Source organism: Setaria italica, chromosome IX (assembly GCF_000263155.2).
Source record: "Setaria italica strain Yugu1 chromosome IX, Setaria_italica_v2.0, whole genome shotgun sequence".
NCBI classification, from domain to species: domain Eukaryota; kingdom Viridiplantae; phylum Streptophyta; class Magnoliopsida; order Poales; family Poaceae; genus Setaria; species Setaria italica.
In genome coordinates this window covers 36,959,948-36,982,756 of record NC_028458.1, presented here as the reverse complement: position 1 = coordinate 36,982,756, position 22,809 = coordinate 36,959,948, and the positions used below count along the sequence as shown (strand labels likewise).

The 22,809-nt window shown below is 42.8% G+C and overlaps 3 protein-coding genes across 3 annotated transcripts; all 3 read left to right on the top strand.

Moving 5' to 3' along the window:
- Positions 1-574: 574 nt before the first annotated feature.
- LOC101775525 (putative dual specificity protein phosphatase DSP8) lies at positions 575-4,589 on the top strand. The gene is made up of 6 exons (XM_004983587.2): positions 575-1,109; positions 1,399-1,521; positions 2,286-2,379; positions 3,110-3,192; positions 3,281-3,370; positions 3,992-4,589. Exons 1-6 carry the CDS (start codon positions 855-857, stop codon positions 4,388-4,390), a joined length of 1,044 nt encoding a protein of 347 aa, XP_004983644.1. The 5' UTR covers positions 575-854; the 3' UTR covers positions 4,391-4,589.
- Positions 4,590-5,915: 1,326 nt separating this feature from the next.
- Positions 5,916-10,148, top strand: LOC101775122 (WD repeat-containing protein WRAP73). Its single transcript, XM_004983586.2, has 6 exons — positions 5,916-6,195; positions 6,820-7,308; positions 7,850-8,071; positions 8,185-8,269; positions 8,955-9,068; positions 9,455-10,148. The coding sequence occupies exons 1-6, from the start codon at positions 6,079-6,081 to the stop codon at positions 9,838-9,840; spliced, it is 1,413 nt and encodes a 470-aa protein (XP_004983643.1). The 5' UTR covers positions 5,916-6,078; the 3' UTR covers positions 9,841-10,148.
- Positions 10,149-10,471: 323 nt separating this feature from the next.
- LOC101774719 (protein ARABIDILLO 1) lies at positions 10,472-19,375 on the top strand. Its single transcript, XM_004983585.3, has 12 exons — positions 10,472-12,195; positions 12,274-12,432; positions 12,519-12,599; positions 12,699-12,830; positions 13,995-14,122; positions 14,246-14,333; positions 14,663-14,757; positions 15,263-15,326; positions 16,282-16,457; positions 17,498-17,719; positions 17,908-17,992; positions 18,762-19,375. Exons 1-12 carry the CDS (start codon positions 10,831-10,833, stop codon positions 18,936-18,938), a joined length of 2,772 nt encoding a protein of 923 aa, XP_004983642.1. The 5' UTR covers positions 10,472-10,830; the 3' UTR covers positions 18,939-19,375.
- Positions 19,376-22,809: the final 3,434 nt, after the last annotated feature.

Genomic DNA, 22,809 nt, shown 5'->3' with positions numbered 1-22,809 from the left:
CCTGTAGCACACGGCGGCGCGGGTCGTCGGTGGGTGCGGTGGCGGGATCAAGCCATGGAGGACTCGCCCGCTTGGAAGCGGGGCGGGAGTCCGTGGCATCATGCTCCGGTGGAGGCGGAGGCGCCGCCGCGCTAAGCTCGGGCAGTCCGGCTCATGTGGGTTTGCTAAAGAAGAAAATTGGATTTCGGTGATCTTTAACGTGCAATTGTATTTTTACTCATTTTTCTAATTTTGTGGTTTTGCTCTTTACTATTTACAAGTTAACGTGATTTTGTTCCTAATCTTTACGTATTTGCTCCTATTTTGATCATTCACTAGGGCTAAAATTGCATTGAGTTGGGAATAGTCGAGAACAAAATTATAAAATTAAAAAAATAAAAGCAAAATTACCGATTACACTTCGTGCAATGAAATTTCGTCTGTTTTCCTTGGCCGTTCTCTTTCCTCTATTCTTCTCGTGTCGGTATGGCCCACAAATCAGTACTGGATGGACGAGGCACCAGATGGCCCATCTGTCAGTGGTCTGGTGGCACGTCGCCGAGTCATATGATGACGTGCGGGTTGCTGCTTGGCTCGGGCAGTTTCGACTTCTTCCGAGTTCGGAGAGGCGAGGTGGAGGGGTCGGGAGGGGAGGAGGCGTGAGCGCGAGGAAAGTGGAGATGGCGAGGCTTCCGATCTAGATTACCCCGGTTGCCGAGTCGAGAATCTAATTCGGTTACACCCAACGCCTCAGATCGGATTCCAACCCCCCAATTCGGTCCACTCGCTTTCCCCCAAATCGATCGTCTTTGGGGATTTTGTGTTTTTTTTGGGCCACCGATCGGATCGGGCTGAGTTGAGTTGATCGGGGAGCGATGCGAATCGAGGAGCTTCCGGGTGATTCCGGTGGAGGAGGTGGGGGAGAGGGTGGGGAGGAGCTTCCGCAGCTGCGTCGCGGGGATTGCGGCGCGGCGGCGGGGGAGGGTGGGGTGGTGATGCGGGTGGCCGTCGACGCGAAGCGCGCGGCAGTGGGCGTCGGCGCGCGGATGCTGTTCTACCCGACGCTTTGCTACAACGTCGTGAGGAATCGGCTCGAGTCGCACTTCCACTGGTGGGATCAGGTCGACGAGGTGGGGAATTTTTCTTCTCCTTTTTGATCGATGTTGTTGTGGGCTTTGTTCTGGAATGTGGTTTGCTTCTCCTGATGGTAAGGCATGGCAGTTTGCAGTCATGGTTTTGTTTTTCTGCTTCATGGCTCGGGGATCTTCTTCTGACTCAGGATTTCATTTTGTGTTTGCTGATAAGTTCTGAAAACACATGGTTATGAAAAAAAACTCTGCTGCCTTTTCATGCTTCAATTAGCTCAGGATTTCTGCAGGTTCTGCTCTAACCGCCTTCAATCTTTTTTGGTTGGATCAGCATGTTCTGCTAGGCGCTGTTCCATTCCCTAGCGATGTTCTCCGGCTAAAGGAGCTTGGAGTTTCTGGTGTGGTAACATTGAATGAATCATACGAGAGGCTTGTTCCTAGATCACTGTACGAGGTTAGTATATTACAACTGACAAATCGATTGCATCCAGTTATACTGTTCTGCAGCCATTTGTTTGTGATATATCGGTTGTTTGGTGGCTTGTGATCTGATGGTATGGTGTAGTTGTAAACCAAATATCTATGTAGGGAACATATATAAGCTAAATATTTTGTTGAGCTGGTCAGATTAAATAGGACATGCTTCTTAGTTCAACTTTTGATAACTTTTAATCTGATTTTCCTTGAACAATATTGTGGTGAATGCATCCAAACCATCAAGTTCAGCTTTGTTAGTCATGATATCACCCATTAGATCCTGCGTATGATCAATTCTTCAAGTGTTCATGAGTGATTCTTTTTTAGTCTGATTGAATGATGAGTTCGAGATTATTTGGCAGACTGGTCTTTAAAGTCTTCAACTATGCTGGTAACTGAAGTGGACTGTGGAGCTGGTATCGATAGCTGGGCATTAAAATTTGCCAACATAGTGCATTGGTTTTGACAACAATAGCACCAATGCAGCAACATTGTTGATTTTTTTTATTAATGAGCTGTTGTATTGTTCTCATTTTTATCATTTGCACTACTGTATTCCTTTACATGTTAACTGCTTTTGATGTGAATTTAGATGTTGTATAGGATGGTGATAATTCACCAAGTGCCATGATATGCTGATGTATCAGATCAATTCATGTTCCTATGTTAGTTATTTCTTATTTTTGTCTGTTGTGATCTCTTTTTCGGAAGCATAAGTAATTGGATAATGTCTGATTTTAGGCTCATGGAATCGAAAACCTGGTGCTACCAACGCGGGATTATCTTTATGCACCTTCTTTTGTTAACCTTTGTGAAGCCACTGATTTCATCCACAGTAAGAATCTTCTAAAAGTATATCTCCTGATGTTACATTATATGAAGGTCACAGTTTATTCATGGATTGTTGAACTGAGCTCAACACTTGTGATATGACAACTCAAACTCGGTTGTTAGTGCCCTCTTAAGAATAAAGTACTCCATTCTTTTATATGTGATGTTTTAGAGTTGGTTGCTCTTTCTTATTTGATATCATATGCCTTTGAGAAATGACATGGTTAAATCTTCCTGAATTTCCTTATTTAGTGTATACTACGATAGATGCACATGCTAATTAAAGATTTAGCTGACAAATGAATTTGATGAGGTAGTAACATGCATATTTAACATTAGCATAGCACACCTTCCAATTTTCTTATTTTCAAATAGAAAAGAACTGAGAATGTCTATGTTTTACGAACTACATTATGTTTCTATATCAATTTATGTCAGATGAAGCATATGCTACTAATGCATCTACGTGAAACATGGCCGCTGGCTGGATAATAAAATACATCACTTTGTTTATTATTTACCTGAATTCAGTTCCTTTCTGTGTGCTGCCCTCTCCTTTTCCTCCTGGAATTTGCCTCTTTGAGCATATAATGGGAAACCTATCTATGATTCTATCTAACCGGAAAAAGTCATAAAAGTTCATCACTTCGATATTAATTCTCTTTTCTTGTACCAAATTTTCTGATTTGGTTCATGGCTTTAATTGTTTTGTTTCAAATTTGTAATACTTGCAGGAAATGCTTTATCTGGGAAATTGACTTACGTCCACTGCAAAGCTGGTCGTGGACGTAGCACTACGGTTGTTATTTGCTACTTGGTATGTCAATTTGCTTTACTAAATAATGTCATTCACTTGTGATTCTGTAATATAAATAATGTTTTGACTAACTGATTATGCCCTCTAGGTGCAATATAAAAATATGACTCCTGCTGAAGCTTATGAACATGTCCGCTTGCGTCGGCCTAGGGTGTTATTAGCTTCTGCACAGTGGCAAGTAAGTTTCACAATTTTTTTCTCATGCTTGCATACACAATTTTGTCCATAGTATTTTTTTATGAATATTGTTAACATAGAAGAAAAGGCTGTTATTAATCCAAATTTGAAAAGGAGAACCTGTCAGGTATCTGTTGAACTCATTTTTAGTTATGACTTATCCCACTAAGACATATTGTATGCTAATTTAGGTAATCTTTTAGTTGTTTCTTGGAAATATAGTGGGCAAAAGGGCTTTGTATGTTTTGATGATCCATTTTTAATCAATAGTTTGGCCGGCTGCCACATTGTCAATGTTCCTTTAAGATGCTTGGTGATATTTTAGTAGATAGGAGGCCCTCAGTGTTTGGTGAATAAGTATTTGACATAATTATGTGTTCTTGGCAGTTTCCTGCTGTAACTACAAGATATCATCTCATGACTTGTTTGTTCAATATATGATCTTAAAGCTGTACCTGGATATTTTCAAAGGATTACAACATAAGTAGAAATATTAACTGACCCTGAACAAACATACTATCACTGAAACATAGTGGGTGGGGTTGATTAGGCATTTAGTTTGTGCTCTGCTAGTGATGTACCAGTGAATGCCACCACTAATTCTGTGTTGTTTCTTATCTAGGCCGTGCAAGAATTCTACCAACTTAGAGTGAAGAAAACTGGGAGGTCTACTTGCCTCGACAATCCTATCATCAAGCCACCCTTGTTCCTTGCAACTCGCAACCTTGTTGCCTTTGATGACAGCGCATTTGTGATGGTCTCAGAATCAGACCTAGAAGGGTATAATGCCGATGCGTTGGCACTTAACATGGGCAGTGGATTGTGGGAGATAAGCCTAATATACCGTGCGCAGTTTGCTAGCAAGGCAGCTTTTGCTGGTTTTTCGTACCTGTGGCTGCGATGTCGCGCCTGCAAGGAGGCTCTACCTGAGAATGTGGCGAGAGAGACCTGCTCTCTTGAGGCAGAGCAGATTGCAACTGGACATCCTTGTCTACTGCAAGGTGTCGTGGTTAATCCATGATTGTCCGAGTTCTCTTGTGTTTTTGCCTTTCGCCTGTACATATTATTAACGAGAAAGATATGCAATGTGGGTCCTTAACTCGTGTCTGCAGCAACCAAAGAGTGAAGTTGCTCGGGTTTGTATATATAATATCATGTAATAAGTTGACTGCTACGTGTATATTATGTTAAATGAAAGGCGTCTCAACTTGCTGACCAAATGCGTTGCTTCAACACACTGACCAAATCTGCCATGATCGGTAGTGCAATTTTTTTCTTCTTTTTATTATCAGAGAGCCTGGACATGCAAGGCTCGTGCGTGCAAGCATCTTGGTAATTGAATTGTGGGCTTACTTGGATTTGTTAAGTGAATAGAACTGCCATTAAGCCGTAGTTGCCTTGTTATCTAGTGTTTGGTGGCTATTTGAGGTTCTCATGAATTTATTTCTCCCTCGGTTTCAAATTATACTTCTTAACTTTGTTATAAATAAAGATTTCTTAGCTTTCTCCCTTGGTTCTAACTTTAATCAAATTTATAGAAAATATATTAACACTTACCAATTCAAAATTAATGCACCATCAAGATGTATTTCAAGGTGGATTCCGTGATTTCGAAGATAATGATTACCAATCTATCAGTTGCCATTGTGTCCGTTTTACACTCTCTTGAGGGTAGTGTTCCATCTTTTTGTTTTTTGAGAAAATCGCTGGCATACCGTTTTTGACCGTTTTCATAGTGACTCTTCAGCCGTACGTGACTACTTATCATCTAAACAAGTGCCAATCTAATTCACTAATAGTAATAAGTACAACAAAAAGAGAAATTCAGTAAGTACAGTACGTACGATGCTCATGTTCGACTGCCGGGTACACTTCTAGATCAGTGCATGCGATCTGTTATTGCTGTTGACTGGCATTCTCACGCCATGCTGATCTTCGGATGCATGCTTGAAGGAGATATGAGTAGCAAGACCTTTAAAGGCAAAAAAAAAACCATCCATGATGAACACCTTAACTTAAGCACAATACTTTATCTGTTCCAAATTATAGGTTGTTTTGATTTGTTTAGATTCATAAATTTTATTATGCACTTCGATATACCCTATATCTATGAATTTAGAAAACTCAAAACGACCTATAATTTGGGACGAAGGGAGTATATAGTTATTATTAATTGCTTTTTACATTTATTTTCACATGTACATGCCGGTTCAAAAATTTTCAATTTGTATTTTGATCATCCCGACGTCTACGCTCAAGTTGAAAACAGTGGGCACGTTTGCGCCAAATACTAGCTCGCGCTTTGTGGGCCTTTGTTTGGGATGGCTAAACATTTATCATGCCAACAATTTGGCAGGATAAGCATAGTCACAATCCGGACATGCTCAAGACCTTCCAAGTGTCAATTGCCTACGAAGTTCTTCCAACCCTAGGACTGTGGGACCAAGACCAACCTGCCAAGATGGACCCCACCGGCTGTCAACGGTCAACTCGGCTCATCCATGTTAGCACTAGGCACAGCATTGACGGTGCATTTCCATTTAACTCCTACATCTGTACCCCCACGAGAAATTCAAATCCCAAACACCAACCTTCCAAAAATCGAAACCCCACCTCGCCGGAGCACTAGGCCGCCCCGCCGCCCAGCCAGAGGACTCATCTCCGCTCCCCGTCACCTGGAGGGCTGCCTCGGGTGAGAGGGAGAAGGGAATGGAGTTCACGGAGCCGTACAAGCAGACGGGCCCATGCTGCTTCTCCCCCGACGCGCGCTTCCTCGCCGTCGCCGTAGACTACCGCCTCGTCGTCCGGGACGTTGTCTCCCTGAAGGTGCCCCCGCCGACTGTTCCCAATCTCCTTTCGCCCCGTCGATCTCATGGTTCGTGAGGGAATGCGGGTTTAGGGTTTGTGGTCCTGTAGTGATCGCTGAATCTGGAATTCTGGAATTGGGTAATGTGACATTGTGCTGCTCCGATTCGAGCTTGCTGATCCATAGAATGCGCCTCCTTCTGCCGATCTGAAGTCCTTGGGGTCAGGAGTAGGCTTTGCTTAGCGCAATTTCGTGGTACATTTTGGATCGAAGAATCTCTGTACCAAACGGTAAGGGAGGAGGGTCATCTTCGCCTCTGAATGGGTGTATCAGCTAGTATTTTGTACTATATTGTTTGTGAACTGTGTTTAGAATTCTGATTACCTGGATCCTGGAAGTCCATGACCTCTTAGTAATGTTTCATACAGATCTATGCAAAATTTCGTACAATTATGGTTTAAATTTTTAAAAACGGTCACATCATGTATATGTCTTGAAAGTTTCCTATATACAATGTAGAGGAACTCATGAGGTCGATTTTTACATGAACTCATATTGCTATAACAAATGCGCTCATGTCGAGACACTACATTAATGTATGCCTGAGCTTGTTTGTTTTTGTATGTTTGAATTCACTTGTGCAGGTGGTACAATTGTTTTCATGTGTGGACAAGATAAGCTCTCTGGAGTGGGCTTCGGATTCAGAATATATTCTATGTGGACTTTACAAGCGGCCCATGGTTCAGGCTTGGTCACTGAGCCAGCCTGACTGGACCTGCAAGATCGATGAAGGCCCTGCAGGGATTGCATATGCTCGCTGGAGCCCTGACAGTCGTCATATACTCACTACATCCGAGTTTCAGCTCCGTCTTACCGTGTGGTCTCTTGTAAATACAGCATGCGTGCATGTCCAGTGGCCAAAGCATGCTTCTAGAGGTGTTTCTTTTACCAAGGATGGGAAGTTTGCTGCAATCTCCACCAGGCGTGACTGCAAGGACTACATAAATTTGCTCTCATGTCATTCCTGGGAGATAATGAGTGTCTTTGCTGTTGATACAGTAGACTTAGCTGGTGTTGAGTGGTCACCAGATGATAGTGCTATCGTTGTCTGGGATTCACTTCTTGAATACAAGGTACGCGTGTTTATCTTCACAAATCCCTGTTATTTGACTTGTGACTGTCAATTGACTTGCATGTCTCTGAGGAGCAACTTAAGTCTTTAGTTATCCTCTTTCAGATGTATTCATGAAACCATCTTTATTTTAAGTATTGCGTCATGCTATATAGCATTTGGCTGTCTAATATTCGTTCTGCTATTCAACTTCAATAAATTTGAATGAAGTGTTCATTGCTTGTGAGTTACCTTGTTTGTCTTGTACCACAGAGGAAATGTATATTTTGCCTTTAGTTTACCTCCCTAGTGCCTCAGTTAGCTAGTTGACACCTGGCATTGTTGGATACGGTTGTAGTATGCACATGATTGCTTTTAGTCTTGATGATTGAACTTTTAGTTTAACCATTAATCTCTTGCTAACTATTAAGAGGTCATTTTAGTTACTTGTAAAATAGAACCAATATGTTCTTTCCTACTTTAAACTGAGCATAATATAGTTGTACTCTGATCATCTGAGGATAATGCCTATTACAGGTTTTGACTTCTTTTTTCATTTACAGGTTCTGATATATTCTCCGGATGGAAGGTGCCTGTTCAAGTATTTAGCTTATGAAAGTGGGTTAGGTGTGAAATCTGTTTCTTGGTCACCATGTGGACAGTTTTTAGCAGTGGGTAGCTATGATCAAGCAGTGCGTACTTTGAACCACCTGACATGGAAAACTTTTGCGGAGTTCACACATGCAGCCTCTATTCGAAGTCCCTGTAATGCAGCTATATTTAAGGTAATCCTATCATTTTCTTTCATTAACTGTCATATTAGTGTAGCTGCATGGTCCAGATTGTCTTCTCTAATTAATAATCTTATTATCCAATTTTAACTGCCAAATATTAACAGGAAGTGGATGATCCGTGGCAACTTGATATGTCAGAGTTATGTCTTAGTGATGGCTTCTCTCGTAACATGCAAGACAATGGTGCTGGTAAGCTTAGGAGTGATCATTCGTGCTACTCATGCTATTGCTTTTTTGTATTTTTGAGCATTGACCTTGGGGCCTTGTTTTTAAAACATTTATTCAGATGAATTTCCTTTTCATCCGAAATTGGCTGTAGCGGTTCGATATGAAAGTAAAAACAATCTTTAAGATGTATCCTATCTAACAACATTGAAACTAAAACGCTCCATGTCACATTCTCAGGCTATTTTGTGTTCCTGTAGTCTGTAGTAGACTTGACTCAGTGCTCCCACATGTTGTCGTCTGAGTTTGCTCCGCACTGCTGTACTTCTATAGATATGTTTCTTTTTGACAGAAGTGAAGATATTTATTATGAATCCTTTTATTTTCATCACATTGGTATCCTATTGTGGATTACAAAATGTTTTTTCATCATTGTTATGGTAACAAAATAATTGGATTATTGTTCTATATTATTTATGGAATGCTAGATAGAAAATCCGACTGTGATACCATAATTCTGTAGAAGTTATTGTAGCTTAAAAACCATGTTAGTGTTATTATCTGCAGTCTCCATGTTATTGTCTTCCTATCACACGATATGGATGGCCCCACTGTAAAATTGACATGTTGTGATGCCTTTAATTTATAAACTAGTTCTTACATACTTGTTTAAATGCTCTAATGAATGTTCCCTTGTTTTTGTTGTCAGAAAATGGCACTGAGGGAGGAGGTTCTAGAGTAAAATATGCTGTGATGGATGTTCCCATCACCTTACCTTCGACGAAACCAGCTACTGACAAGCCCAACCCCAAACAAGGAATTGGTGAGCTCCTCTTGTATTTTGCCACTTCAGCTGATGCTTGTTGTGAGGTCCTATTCATGCATATGGGTTATCCGTTGTTGCCTTACTTTATGACTAGTGCACATGTGTCTAGTATCATGAGGTTGTGATCTATTTTGTTTTGACACAACACTTGTCTTATTTCTTACTCTTAATAGCGATTGTACTTGTGCTCCGCTATTTATCTTGAATCCATTTGTGAATTCTTATATAGCTACACATTTGTCTAGGAGTAAAGACTACATGTCCAAAACATCATTGAGGCTATAAGTCTGGCGTATCATGGACAAAACCTGCAACCCTAAAATTGCATTCATCTAGGAAAAGTGGAAAAACACCTCTTTCTCACCTTACAACATATGTTGCAGGTATGCTATCATGGAGCAGCGACAGCCACTATTTCTTCACCCGGAATGACAACATGCCAACTGCTCTTTGGATATGGGATATCTGCCGCCTTGAGCTTGCTGCTGTGCTTGTGCAGAAAGACCCAATCCGTGCTGCCGCTTGGGACCCTACCTGCACACGCTTGGTTCTGTGCACGGAGAGCCCTCACCTGTACATGTGGACACCGTCCGGTGCCTGCTGCGTCAACATACCCTTGCCGAATTTCCGGATCGTCGACTTGAAGTGGAACTCAGATGGGAGCTGCCTCCTCCTGAAGGATCGCGACTCTTTCTGCTGTGCTGCAATCGTATCTGCCCTGCCTGAGGAAGGACCTGATCAATCTGATGAAAGTTCTGAAGATGAATGATCTCTGAATGAAACTGTGGCCAGCAATGGAGAGCGCTACGTTGTATAAGTATGATATACTAGCAGTAGATGAATTTGGGGCACCAGCTTACTGTAATTCGTGGAGGAGGAAAGATGAACGCTTCTTTCCTCTCCAAACTCCTATATATGGTGCTACCGTTCTAGATTCATTGTAACCTGTAGAAAGTATGAAGCGAATCTCAGATGTACCATCATGTTTTGTGCAAGTAAACTACAGCAGCGTTTCTATAATTTAGCTGGAAATCTACTTGCAGTTGGAGCACGTGCTCTCACTGCCGTTGCAACTGATCTCGCAGTAGTCTCATGTCGTGCTGCTAATTGTTAATCTTAGCCTCTTAACTCCCTTTGAATCAAGATGAACTCCTCTTGCACTCTTCCTGCAATTTATAATCATCCCATGAAATTGTATGGTAACGGCACGATTAAAAACTGCATTGCCCCTAGCCTTCTACGTAGTGGTGTGGTCTGAACTCTGAAGCTCTCACATCTCAGCTCTAGTGCTGCATCGGTCGGTCGACGTATTTGGATTGCAGCTCGGAGTACGCGTCCGCAGCTGCGTATGCACGGTCGTATCCGCATACGAAGTATATGACTTGCGTCCCCGCCTCCACCTCCGCCTGACCTCCTCTCCATCCCCTTCCAGCAGGAGGTGAGGAAAGGGGACGGAAGCACGCACACCCGGTCGGTGGCCCGGTCGGATCCACCCGCCCGTCGGAACGGATCGAAGCCACCGGCCTCACCTCCTCGCGTCGCTTCGCCGCGCCGAGCTCGAATCGGACACCGGGATCGGTGCGGGTTCCCCGCGCCCTTACCCGATAAGCGGCGGGAGGTGGTGGCCAGTCGATCTCGCCACGGCAGGTGCCTAACTACCTGCCGATTTGGGGATTTCGGGGTACGTGCTTGGGTTCGGTGTGGTGGCGGCTCGCCGGCGGCGAGTGGAGGGGCTAGGGTTTGGGTTTGGGTGGGCGCGATGACGCGCCGGGTGCGGCGGAGGACGTGCAGGGAGCGGGAGGGCAGGGTGCTGCGGGGCTCGTCGCGTGCGGGCTCGGCGGGGGTGGAGGATGTTGAGGAGGAAGCGCCCGCCGTGGAGCTGGACTGGAAGGCGCTGCCGGACGACACGATGCTGCAGCTGTTCGCGCGGCTGAACTACCGCGACCGCGCCAGCATGGCGGCGGCGTGCCGGGCGTGGCGGGCGCTGGGCTCGTCGCCCTGCCTGTGGAGCGAGCTCGACCTCCGCGCGCACCGCTGCGACCGGGAGATGGCGTCGTCGCTCGCGGAGCGGTGCGGGAGCCTGCGCAGGCTGCGCTTGCGCGGCCACGAGGCGGTCGAGGCCGTCCCTGGCCTCCGAGCGCGCGGGCTCCGCGAGGTGGTGGCCGATGGCTGCCGCGGCCTCACGGACGCCGCGCTCGCCGTCCTCGCCGCGCGGCACGAGGACCTCGAGCGCCTCCAGATCGGGCCCGACCCTCTCGAGCGCATCTCCTGCGACGCCCTCCGCCAGGTCGCGCTCTGTTGCTCCAAACTCCGCCGCCTGCGCCTCTCGGGGCTCCGTGAAGCCGACGCTGGTGCCGTCGGAGCACTCGCTCGCTACTGCCCCCTCCTCGAGGACGTGGCTTTCATTGACTGCGGCGCTGTCGATGAGGCTGCCCTCGCTGACATCCACTCTCTCCGGTTCCTCTCCGTCGCAGGATGCCGGAGCCTGAAATGGGCTACTGCATCCACCTCCTGGACCCAGCTCCCCTCCCTCATTGCAGTTGATGTCTCCCGCACTGATGTCCCAACAAATGCTATCTCACGCCTCATCTCCAACTCCAAAACCCTCAAGCTTATATGCACGCTCAACTGCATTTCTGTCGAGGAGGAACTGGTTCAAGATCCTTCTGTATTTAGCAACTCCAAGGGCAAGCTTGTACTAACAGTTAAAAGCCACATCTTTAAATCTATTGCCACCATATTTCCTGGTGTGGATGTGAAAGAGCATGAGGTGTTCAATCAGTGTAACTGGAGGTACAATGACAATATAGCTGGTGACACGATGACCTGGCTCGAGTGGATCCTGTCGCAGTCACTTCTGCGAATTGCAGAGACCAACCCGCAAGGCATGGATGAGTTCTGGCTGCTGCAGGGCACCGCACTGCTGCTTAGACTATTGAAGAGTTCCCAGGAGGATGTGCAGGAGCGTGCAGCTACTGCCCTTGCGACATTTGTTGTTACGGACGATGAGAGCGCGAATGTGGATCCTGCAAGGTCGGAGGCGGTGATGCAGAACGGGGGCATCCGAATGTTGCTGGACCTTGCGAGGTGCTCAAGGGAGAGCGCTCAGTCAGAAGCAGCAAAAGTAAAAATAGCTGCTCTGCACTATTTTTTAGTGTTCTGCATTTACCATTTTCTCACATTAGTTAATGCCACCATGCAGGCTATTGCCAACTTGTCAGTGAATACCAAGGTTGCCAAGGCAGTTGCAGATGAAGGCGGTATTACTATACTCACTAGTTTGGCTAAGTCGATGAATAGGCTTGTTGCTGAAGAGGCTGCTGGTGGCCTTTGGAATCTCTCTGTGGGCGAAGACCACAAGGTTGTTATTCTTCCCATGCTGATTCTTATTGCCTAACTTCTGATTGGGGTATTATCGGTAATAATTCATCAGTTGCTCTTCTTCAGGCGGCTATTGCTTTATCTGGTGGTATCAAGGCCCTGGTTGATCTAATATATCGTTGGTCTGCTGGAACAGATGGAGTTCTTGTATGAAGCCTTTAATTGTCAATTTCTTGAATTTCCAATTTCACTTCCTAGTAGCTAGAACATTTAGCCTATATATGTTGCTATTCCTTTTTTCTTTAGGAACGTGCTGCTGGTGCGCTTGCAAACCTGGCTGCTGATGACAAGTGTAGCTTGGAAGTTGCAAAGGCTGGTGGTGTCCATGCTTTGGTTACACTTGCTCGATCGTGTAAACACGATGGTGTCCTAGAACAGGTAAACAGCAGATCACACCTTCATGCTTCTTTTTTCTATACGAAATCAGTACATGTTAATTGTACTCCTGGTACTGCTTGTAAAATGAGTTCCATAAAACCAACATGATGTGGTAAGTTCAAAGCACGACCAGTAGCATGCAAGCTTTCATCTTTAATTCTACTTTCATAGCTACGTGCAGCTGGACATGTTACAAGTACCATCAGCATCCTATTGCATATGTATTGAACTTTTGCTGTGCCATATGAGAAATAAGCTGGCCATGGGATAGGTGTCTCGATAAAGACAACACTAACAAATGCATGCGGGTTATCATTTCCATGGTTTCATAACTGTACACCTGAACACTTGCCATCGGCCTATTGCTTGCCTGGTGAACTTTTGGTGCACCATAGAAGTCCCAAATTGGGTCATGCATGCTGCATTTATCAGGATTTGGTGAAGGTTTAGTGTAAATTTTACTTGAGATGCTAAGCTTGTTTGTTTTCCTTAATTGTACATTCCATAGATCATAACTTTTGTCCTTGTCAAGAGGGCGAAACTCCTCTAAATTCATCAAGAACACTAAGTTGAGTGGTTTGCTGACTAGTATATTGCTATGTAATTTGAAAACACAGTTTAGGGCCTGTTTGGCAACAAGGTGTTAAAGTTTAACACCCGTCACATCGGATGTTTGGATGCTAATTAGAAGTATTAAACATAGGCTAATTACAAAACTAATTGCACAGATGGAGTCTAATTCGCGAGACGAATCTATTAAGCCTAATTAGTCCATGATTTGACAATGTGGTGCTACAGTAACTATTTGCTAATGATGGATTAATTAGACTTAATAGATTCGTCTCGCAAATTAGCACAGGGTTCTGCAATTAGTTTTATAATTAGCTCATGTTTAGTCCTCCTAATTAGCATCCGAACATCTGATGTGACACTGTTAAAGTTTAACACCTCGTATCCAAACACCCCCTTAGTCTAATGTTTCAGGATTTAATGTTAGATGCTTCAAGCTTTAATGCCAGATTTGGACCCTTTTTTTAATTTTTGCTTATGAGCTACTCCAGTGACATTTTTGTGTTGAAGCTCCCAGCCTATTGCTTTGTAAATGCCCAACATCTCTATATGCTGTCTTCTTAGTTTCTAATGCTACTTTTCTTATATATGTAGGCTGCAAGAGCTTTAGCTAACTTAGCTGCACATGGAGACAACAACGACAACAATGCTGCTGTAGGTCAGGAAGCAGGTGCTCTGGAGGCGCTAGTGCAACTAACAGGTTCTGAAAATGAGGGTGTAAGGTATACTTCTCATTGGTTTGATATGCTCTGACTTGCATGGCCTTCAAGTTTTAATGTTTGCATCCTGCCTGAATTGTCCACAAGAATCTACATTAATATTGTGCAATTTTATGTATCAATTAGACAAGAAGCTGCTGGTGCTTTGTGGAACCTGTCATTTGATGACAGAAACCGTGAGGCCATTGCTGCAGTGGGTGGTGTTGAAGCTCTGGTAAGCCCTTTTCCTCCACATCCTCTGCTCATGCCGTTTGGTGACTATTAGCTGTTAAGTGATACATTTAAATAAAGGTACATCTGAAGAGGCTTTTAGACTAGTGAGTGATGCAGATGCTGCTGTCTTAATATATAACAATTATAGTAGGCTCGAATTATTTGGTTCAGTTTTTGTAGAAGAATTAGCTTGAATTTTATGGTTAAGTATGGTGGCAAAGACACTAAACCAATACAGATGAGAGAAATAATTGGTAAATACTCCTAGGGTACCAATTTCTAGGAATCCCATCCCTTGCATATTTTCAAATAATGACTTCTGTTTTTTAGGTTTCCCTAGTGCAACAGTGTTTGAATGGTTCAGAAGGCCTTCAGGAGAGAGCTGCTGGCGCATTATGGGGCTTATCTGTTTCAGAAGCTAACAGGTAATTTGAATGTTAACATGTTCTCACCAATTTAAGTCCTTTCAGTTGCGATTTATTATGGCCCTTTCTGCTCATATTATTGAGTTTACTTAACCTCAGAAGTTTGCTAAAAGGCATTTCCATTTTCTTGTAGTTGGTGTGTATATGCTAAATAAGAATGAATCTTACTTAGTTTTATCTCCTTCACTTTAAGCAAGGCCATATTGCTGATGAAGTACACTTGCACCTATTACTAAATTGTTGTTTCATGATATCCTTACAACAGCCTTTTTTTCCCGATAACATGTATTAGTGTAGTTATGGAAATTTCTAATTAGCCTATGTTGATGAAGAGGTGAAAGGCACCTTAGGCTCTATTAAGGAATGAAATCTACTAAAAAAATGACATGTATTGATCCATTTCAGTGACCCTTTGATTCTTTGACCTTCTTTGTGCCAATCTTTTAGCCATTATTCAATTCCCACATTATTTGTGATAACTTCAATTTTCTTTGCATTTGGTCAGTATTGCAATTGGACAGGGTGGTGGGGTTGCACCTTTGCTCACATTGGCACGCTCAGAGGTTGAAGTAAGTTCTGTTTGCAATTTATATTATCAACAAGTTCGACAAATTTCTGTTTATGTTTGTATGCATTCTATTACTGAAGAAATTTGAATTGTATATGAAAAAATGGCTTTCTGTTGCCACTAGATAATATTATCACGAGACTTCCCTGTATGCTTCATGCATTGGTCAGAATAATGTCAGATGTACAAAATCATTGCATATGTGGATGGAATAAGTTTGTGTCCACAATTCATTAATATGTTAGGTTCTAATCTCGTTTGCTTTGTAGCTTGTAGTTTTGTAACTTTGAAATGCTAGCTCTTGATTCATTTTTCTGGATATGAAGATTTGCAAAGACTTCGCTGTATTCAATAATGTCGTGTATTTTATTTCAAGTGACTTTACTGGCTTTAGAGGCCTGTTGTGACATAGTTTTATTTGTATGAACGCATCATTCCTTCCATTTCTTAAATGCTTGGAAAAATTGCCATGGTTGGCTTACAAAACATGTGCAGTTCATTTTTTTAGTTTAACTGTCTTTAAAAAAACTCGGGCAGTGGGGGAAAGACTGCCCCCACGGTATTTTACTAAGAAGAGCTCAACTGGAGCCTGGCCAAGAAAGGTCATGAAAGCTGGGCCCCCTCATACATGGGGATGCTGCCCCCTGTAGTTGGTGTCTTTACCCTTGCTTTGAGGCCCAGCCCACAACCAGCTCCTTGCACGAGGGCCAGCCCACCAGCGAGTGACCTTTTTTACCTAGCCTTGAAATTTGCCCCAATGGGGATTTGAACCCAGGACCTGGGGTGCTACTAAGGTCACTGCAACCACTATTTCAAGTAAACCAGACCACTTAATCAGTGCCCTTAGTTTCTTGTTAAGGTTTTCTCCTATTTTAGGGTGTTTAAGTGATTTTATAGTTCTCATACTTTGGCATTTCTGTCTTTGGAAATAAAAACAATAATTTTTTGTTCCACAGGATGTTCACGAAACAGCTGCAGGGGCACTGTGGAACCTTGCATTTTATTCTGGTAATGCTCTCCGCATAGTCGAAGAAGGTGGGGTACCTGTTCTTGTAAGCATTTGCTCGTCATCAGGGTCAAAAATGGCCCGCTTCATGTCTGCACTAGCCCTCGCCTATATGTTTGATGGAAGGTATGCTTGTTACTGATTTTTCTCAGTTGATTGCTTCACATGTTTGCCATTTGACATTAAAATCTGGTTTTTAGTTCGTTTGTACTTCTTAGTTGAGCAAGGACTACATAAAAGCCTGAAACTTTTTAGTTGTGCTAGAGTGCCAATTTAGGCTTCAAAATTCTGTATGTTTTATTGATTTATGATATACTACCTGTAGTATTATCATAAATTATTGTAACCCCTTCATGATTTATAGGCTTGAGATGATACATTGGCTTATGAAATAGTTGATTGACTTCAATTAGATTATGACTGTGCCTATTATTTATTTGTTGTCGTCATGTTTTATTTCATGATTAGAGGACTTGTGCTAGAAAGAACCATAATTTTCTGTTTCCTTTTTCTTTGATCATCTGTTGCTAGAGGTTCTATTTGTAAGTTAGCTTTTATATTTGTTTCTGCAATGCTGCTGATTATTGAATCTTTGATGCCCAATTTTATCAGATCTAAATGTTATTTGCAAGATTCATGTCCTGCAAAAGATTTGCATTCTTGTAGATGTAGGAACTAGGTTGTGTGGTGCGCTGAGGTTACCATGAATGGCAAGTCAAACTGCATACTTGGTATTAGCATACTGCAATTTTGGTGTGTCAGAATCAGTCTATAAACCACATGATAAGGAGTGTCACTACCTTCCCCATTGTCGCATTAAATTGTACAAGCCATATTATATGTTGTGACGCTGGCAAATTCTGTGTAGATGTGACTGGTGATATTTTGCATCAGAACTCAGAAGTAGTTTTATTCGTAATTGTATATTATTGTTTTTGTTAAATAGGTCCCCATTTCCTTTGTAATAACTTGAATAGTGGTTAACTATAGATGCTTGTACACATGCAATATTTTGCTTGCAGTAGGACCCATGTGGTACAGGTACCCTGTAAAATTGCATTGTAGGCTGTTTAGCAAGAATTTGGTACTGCTATCTCTGTACAAGATTATTTTAATATGTATATACATGATCAGATTGTCTAAGTTTGAACCTTTTGAACTGACAGAATGGATGAAGTTGCTTTGGTTGGGACATCCTCAGATAGCAGTTCCAAGAGTGTTAATGTTGAGGGAGCTAGAAGAATAGCATTTAAGCATATAGAAACCTTTGTGCTCACTTTCTCAGATCCACAAATGTTCTCTGTGGCTGCCACCTCCTCAGCCCCGGCAGCACTGTCTCAGGTTGCTGAACTAGTGTTTATACATGAAGCTGGACACCTGAGATGCAGGTTTGGCTCTACACTTAGTTTAAAGCCTTAATTTTGAACTTTTATGGAGTTTAGCTGGTTATTCTTACTCAGAGTGTATGAAGTTTTTCTTTAAAGTAGAATTCATCAGATGCATCTTATTTTGATCTTTCGTCATTTATGTAGTTAGAGAAACATAGTAGTACTAATGCAGTGCTTACTTTCTCCAGTGGTGCTGAGATTGGTAGATTTGTTGCCATGCTTCGGAATCCCTCACTAATTCTCCGTGCTTGTGCTGCCTTTGCCCTTCTTCAGGTTTGATTCTTTTATCCCTTCTCAACATCTAATGCTGTTTATCTTAAGCCTCTATATCTAGAGAATTGAGCTGTATTTGATTTGGGGTAGTAAGAAATTGCCGCAAAGATGTATTCAAACCCGTTTGATGCTTTGGGTTTGTGTGTTACCTTTATGTCCATTATAGAAGCAGTTCTGGCTGTTATGTTTACAGTACTATTGTTATTGCTATTTCTTTTATTTGTCAGCATCTCGTATGGTAATATAAAATGCACAGGTCTGTATAAGGTAGCATTGAATGCTATTGGGTAGCAGACCTAGAGCCCCATAATCACCCATTTTGAATCTGCAATTCGAAGTAGGTCCTATTTATGCATATGTTAAACACAGGCAAAAACTACCTTTTCTGCATTACCTCTATATGAGCACCCTGACTATAGTATTCTCAAAATGTGAATCATGATGACAATTCACAGCTTCTACAGCTTTTCCGCATCAAATAATGTTTTTTTCTTGCTTTCCATGATCCTAATTGTCATTTGTAAGTTCCAACTTCCAAGCTTGTGTATTTTTCCTTATGATTAATATTTTTTGTTTCATTTTGGTCAGCAACCCATGTCTATCCTTGGCATGAAAATAAAATGACATGAAAATAATGCTCTGGCAGTTTGAGAAATGACATGAAAATAATGTCATTTTGGTCAGCAACCCATGTCTATCCTTGGCTTGACAGTTTTTTTTCATGTCTATAACTTTGCTCTGATGAGAGGTACTCCCTGAAATAATGCAGTTCACAATCCCAGGAGGTCGGCATGCTGTGCACCATGCTGGTCTCTTACAGAAAGCAGGAGCAGGTCGAGTGTTGCGTGCAGCAGCGGCAGCAACATCAGCTTCTATTGAAGCTAAAATCTTTGCCAGGATTGTCCTCAGGAACTTGGAGCACCATCAGTCAGGGACGTCGACATGAATGCACAGGGGAGGCACATCCTCCAATGAAGGTGCCTTTGTTGATGGGCTGCATGTGGCCAGTGCAGAATCTCAACAGCTTGGCTTGTGCAGACAGTGACTAGAGGAACCTCAGCTATAGGGAGAGCCCCAAAGCCGTGAAGTGACCGAGTGAAAACCATCAGGCGGCGGTCCTTCCCTTGCTGATGTTTAAGGTTGAGTGCATTTTTCTCGTGATCATTTGGTGTGTACAAGTAACTTAAAAAAACTTTTAGGGTCGATGAGAATTATGAACCGGCATATAGATTAAGTTATGGATATTTATCATTTGTTGATTAGTGTTGAGGTGCGTGGCGACTTGGGCTATCCCTCCTGTTGCAACATGCATGTAACTTTGTAAATGTACTGATTGTTGTTATATTTTTTTTTGAGGTGTTATATATTTTCTTCATTATGATAGATGCTGTTATAGACGGTTATTTGTTCTGTTATATAATGCAATTAATACATTGAGAGCCCTAGGCCGTATAGACGAGAGGACCACCAGCGGAGTGCTGGACTGCCGAGCGTGCACTGAGAACATGTAGCATAGTTACTAGCACCAATATTTTTAGACACGTTTTCTCATTTCCTAACAACCATAAGAGCTTTCCTTTGTATTGATAAAAAATAAATCTAAACACATCTCCATAGATTCAAATAAGCTTTAAAACTCATTTAAATAACGAAAAGATTTTGCATTATTTGTAAAAACTTTATATACTAGAGGAAATTTCAATTAGGGATCTTTTAGCACAATTCCAAGAAACATTCAAACTTTGCACCTACTTTCCTACAGTTATAAATTTCCAATCTTTTTTTTCAAACTTTTTAATAAGGTTTCAGACAATATTGTCATAGAAACTTTTATAAAAAAAAATGGAAATTTCATTACAAAATTTTGAGATGTTTTTCAAACACATTTTGGGAAAAAATAAAAATACTTTTGGATAACATTTTTCAAGCAAATAAAAAATTCATTTAACAAAAGAACATAAAAATATAAAAACACAACAAAAGTAAAGGGAAAGGAAGTCGATGATATGGCTCTTTCTCCTATGGCTAAGCATGTGTTTGATTTAGGGACTAGGTGGGTTGGGTCGGCTCCATCCCACTTTTTTGGGTTGGTTGGACCAATCTCGTGTTTGGTAAGAGGGTTAGGTCCAAACCAATTTTTTGTTTGGTTAGATGGGTTGAGACATGTGAGATGGATGGCAATTTCACACCGTTAGCAACAGTTATTTGCGAACCTCACTAGTCAGCCTCTCTTTTTTTCCCTGCGCTTCTTATCTTCTTCATCCGGCTTGTGGCTTGCTCGTCCGTCTAAGCCTCCTCGCCACTACCGTCCGAGACCTTGCCGGCCAGGCTTCCCCGCGCGGCCGCCGCCCTTGCCTTGACACCGCACCGCCGCCTCTGCACCCACCCCTGCCACACCTCCGCCTAGCCTCATCCACCAGTTCATTGCTCGCCCACGGCTCGCTTCGCGGGAGCTTTCCCGCCGGCCGGCCTTGCGTGGCTCGACCCTAACCTCGCTGGCTTTGCGCGGCTCAACCTAGCTCCTCCTCATGCTTGCTCGCACCACTTGCCGGAGGTCAGCTCGCTTCCGCTCGCCTACAGGCTCGCACGTCGCACGTGCAAGACTGAGAAGCGACATCATCCATGTGGGTCGAGATGGCCCGCTCGCTTTGGAGGAATCATCTCGACCTGAATCTACATGGAATATTCCCTGTTGGAGCTACTCCAACCCACATGCACTCTCAACCAAACATGAGTCCAAAACCCACTTCAACCCTCTATCCAAACACATACTAACCTCCTCGGTGTAGCAGAAGTGGATGCATGACCACCTTGAAGGCAATAAAGGCTGCCATCCTCTCAAATTTTCCCGATGCTTGATCTGAAAGTGAAAGAGAGGGGAGCAAAAAAGAAAAGAGTAGAACGGGAAGGAGGAGGAAAGAGAAATCATGGATCTTTCTCCCATAGCTTATCTTTTTGGCGATGCAGAAGTGCAGGCACCATGACTCTACTAAAATAAATTGTAGAAGCCACCACCCCCTCAAAGTTTCCCCTCCGCCAGATCATGAAGAACAATATTGGAGAGGAGAAAAGGGAAGGGGAAATATGAGACAAAAATGATGACTCTTTCTCCCTTGATGTTAGTGGATATTGATGTACCATGATCACACATATGGCAATAGTGGAGGCCGCCACCCTCTCAAAGTTTCCCCTCCTCCAGATCTCAAAGTGATATAGGAGAGGAGAAAAAAAAGGAAAGAGGAGAAGGGGAAGAGGAGGGGGAGAGGCAACATGACTCCACTAATAATAATTGCAGAAATCATTACCCTCTCAAAATTTTCCATCTGCCAGATCTGAAAGCGAAATATAGAGGGGAGAAAAAGGAAAGAGAAGGCGATTGAAGGAAGGGCATGATGGTTCTTTCTCCAATGGTTCATCTCGTTGATGACAACAGAAGCAAAGGTGCCATTATTACTTTGACGCGACCGAAGAAGCCACCACCTTCTCAAAATTTCCCCTATGCTAGATCTAGAAGTGGAATATAGTGGAAACGAAGGGGAAGGAGAGATGATGATTACGACTCCTATTTCCCATGTCTTACCTCCTTAAAGGCAGTAGAAGCGGATGCATCATGAACACCTTGACAGCGATGGAATAGGCTGACACCCTCTCAAAGTTTCCCCTCTGCCAGATCTGAAAGCGAAAGGGGGGAGGGGGGGGGGACAAGGGGGAGGAGGAGAAAGCTGAGAAGGAGATGTAGGAGAGGGATATGATGGCTCTTTCTCTTAGGACTTACCTCCTTGATGGCATCGAAAGCAGATGCGTCATGACCATCCGGGACGACGATGTTGAAAGCTACCACCATCGCGAAGTTTTCCCTCTAGGCAAATCTGAGAGTATAGTGGGTGAGGAAGATGAGAGCGGCTGGCTGCTGGGGTGCCTTTAATAACCCAAAAGCTACAGATATTTTTTTTTGTGCGAGAGAAAGCGTGAGGGAAACTGATGGTTTTTTTTATGTGTGTGTGTGTGTGAGAGAGAGAGAGAGGGGATGCTGCGGGTCAGTAAATGAGAGAGGAAATGTTGTTGTGGGATCGCACACACGGAAATGGAGCATGTGAGTGGGAAATGTGGTGCACAAGCATAGTGACACATGCGTTCAAATCTGAAATTTGGATTCGTTCGGTGTAACATTTTGGTTTTGGTTTGTGAAGTTGAACACTCTCTAGTACTAGGCTTTGTTTGGCCATAGGGTTTCATAAAAAAATTGTGCTCCACTTGGTGGTGCGGTAATCTTAAATTGTGTTCGTTTTAATCATGGTGTGGTGTTGGTTCTATATACTATTTGTGATTTGCCTAGAATGTTGGTTCATAAGTTAAGATCGTTTAGTGTTGTGCTTGGGTGTAATGTGAGATGTGTTCTTTAGTTTACAAGAATATTATTGTGCATAAATAGAGCATATATAAACTGAGAAAATCGCTGCTCATAGTTGCTATCAAGATTCTCAAATGCTATTGAAGTATCTAGGCAGTTGAAAGTGTATCTTGGCACCTTAAGTGGGTTTTGGTGTTGATGACGTATGCAATTAAGGGACTAATGACTTTCATTGATAAATTGAAAGTCTTAAAGCAAAGAAAGTTCAAAGCTATGAAAGGTGACCCCCAAAATAATTGAAACACGGTGTTGGAGCAGCATGTTCTTTAAATCTCTAATTTTGAATTTGAGTATAGAAACACCGTACTACAAAGGGGGGCATGGTTAGTTGACTTGAAGATGTCAAAGTGTTTATTTGAGATGCTAACCATCTATGAGAGACACCAAAGATTTGCAAAAACACACA

Excerpts from the sequence above, each read along its gene's own strand:
- LOC101775122 (XM_004983586.2), top strand. The coding sequence starts at position 6,079 with ATGGAGTTCACGGAGCCGTACAAGCAGACGGGCCCATGCTGCTTCTCC. Across the intron at positions 6,196-6,819 it reads GGGACGTTGTCTCCCTGAAG|GTGGTACAATTGTTTTCATG; the intron begins GTGCCCCCGCCG and ends TCACTTGTGCAG. Across the intron at positions 9,069-9,454 it reads CAACCCCAAACAAGGAATTG|GTATGCTATCATGGAGCAGC; the intron begins GTGAGCTCCTCT and ends CATATGTTGCAG.
- LOC101775525 (XM_004983587.2), top strand. The coding sequence starts at position 855 with ATGCGAATCGAGGAGCTTCCGGGTGATTCCGGTGGAGGAGGTGGGGGA. Across the intron at positions 1,110-1,398 it reads GGTGGGATCAGGTCGACGAG|CATGTTCTGCTAGGCGCTGT; the intron begins GTGGGGAATTTT and ends TGGTTGGATCAG. Across the intron at positions 1,522-2,285 it reads TTCCTAGATCACTGTACGAG|GCTCATGGAATCGAAAACCT; the intron begins GTTAGTATATTA and ends GTCTGATTTTAG.
- LOC101774719 (XM_004983585.3), top strand. The coding sequence starts at position 10,831 with ATGACGCGCCGGGTGCGGCGGAGGACGTGCAGGGAGCGGGAGGGCAGG. Across the intron at positions 17,720-17,907 it reads GCTGGACACCTGAGATGCAG|TGGTGCTGAGATTGGTAGAT; the intron begins GTTTGGCTCTAC and ends TACTTTCTCCAG. Across the intron at positions 17,993-18,761 it reads CTGCCTTTGCCCTTCTTCAG|TTCACAATCCCAGGAGGTCG; the intron begins GTTTGATTCTTT and ends GAAATAATGCAG.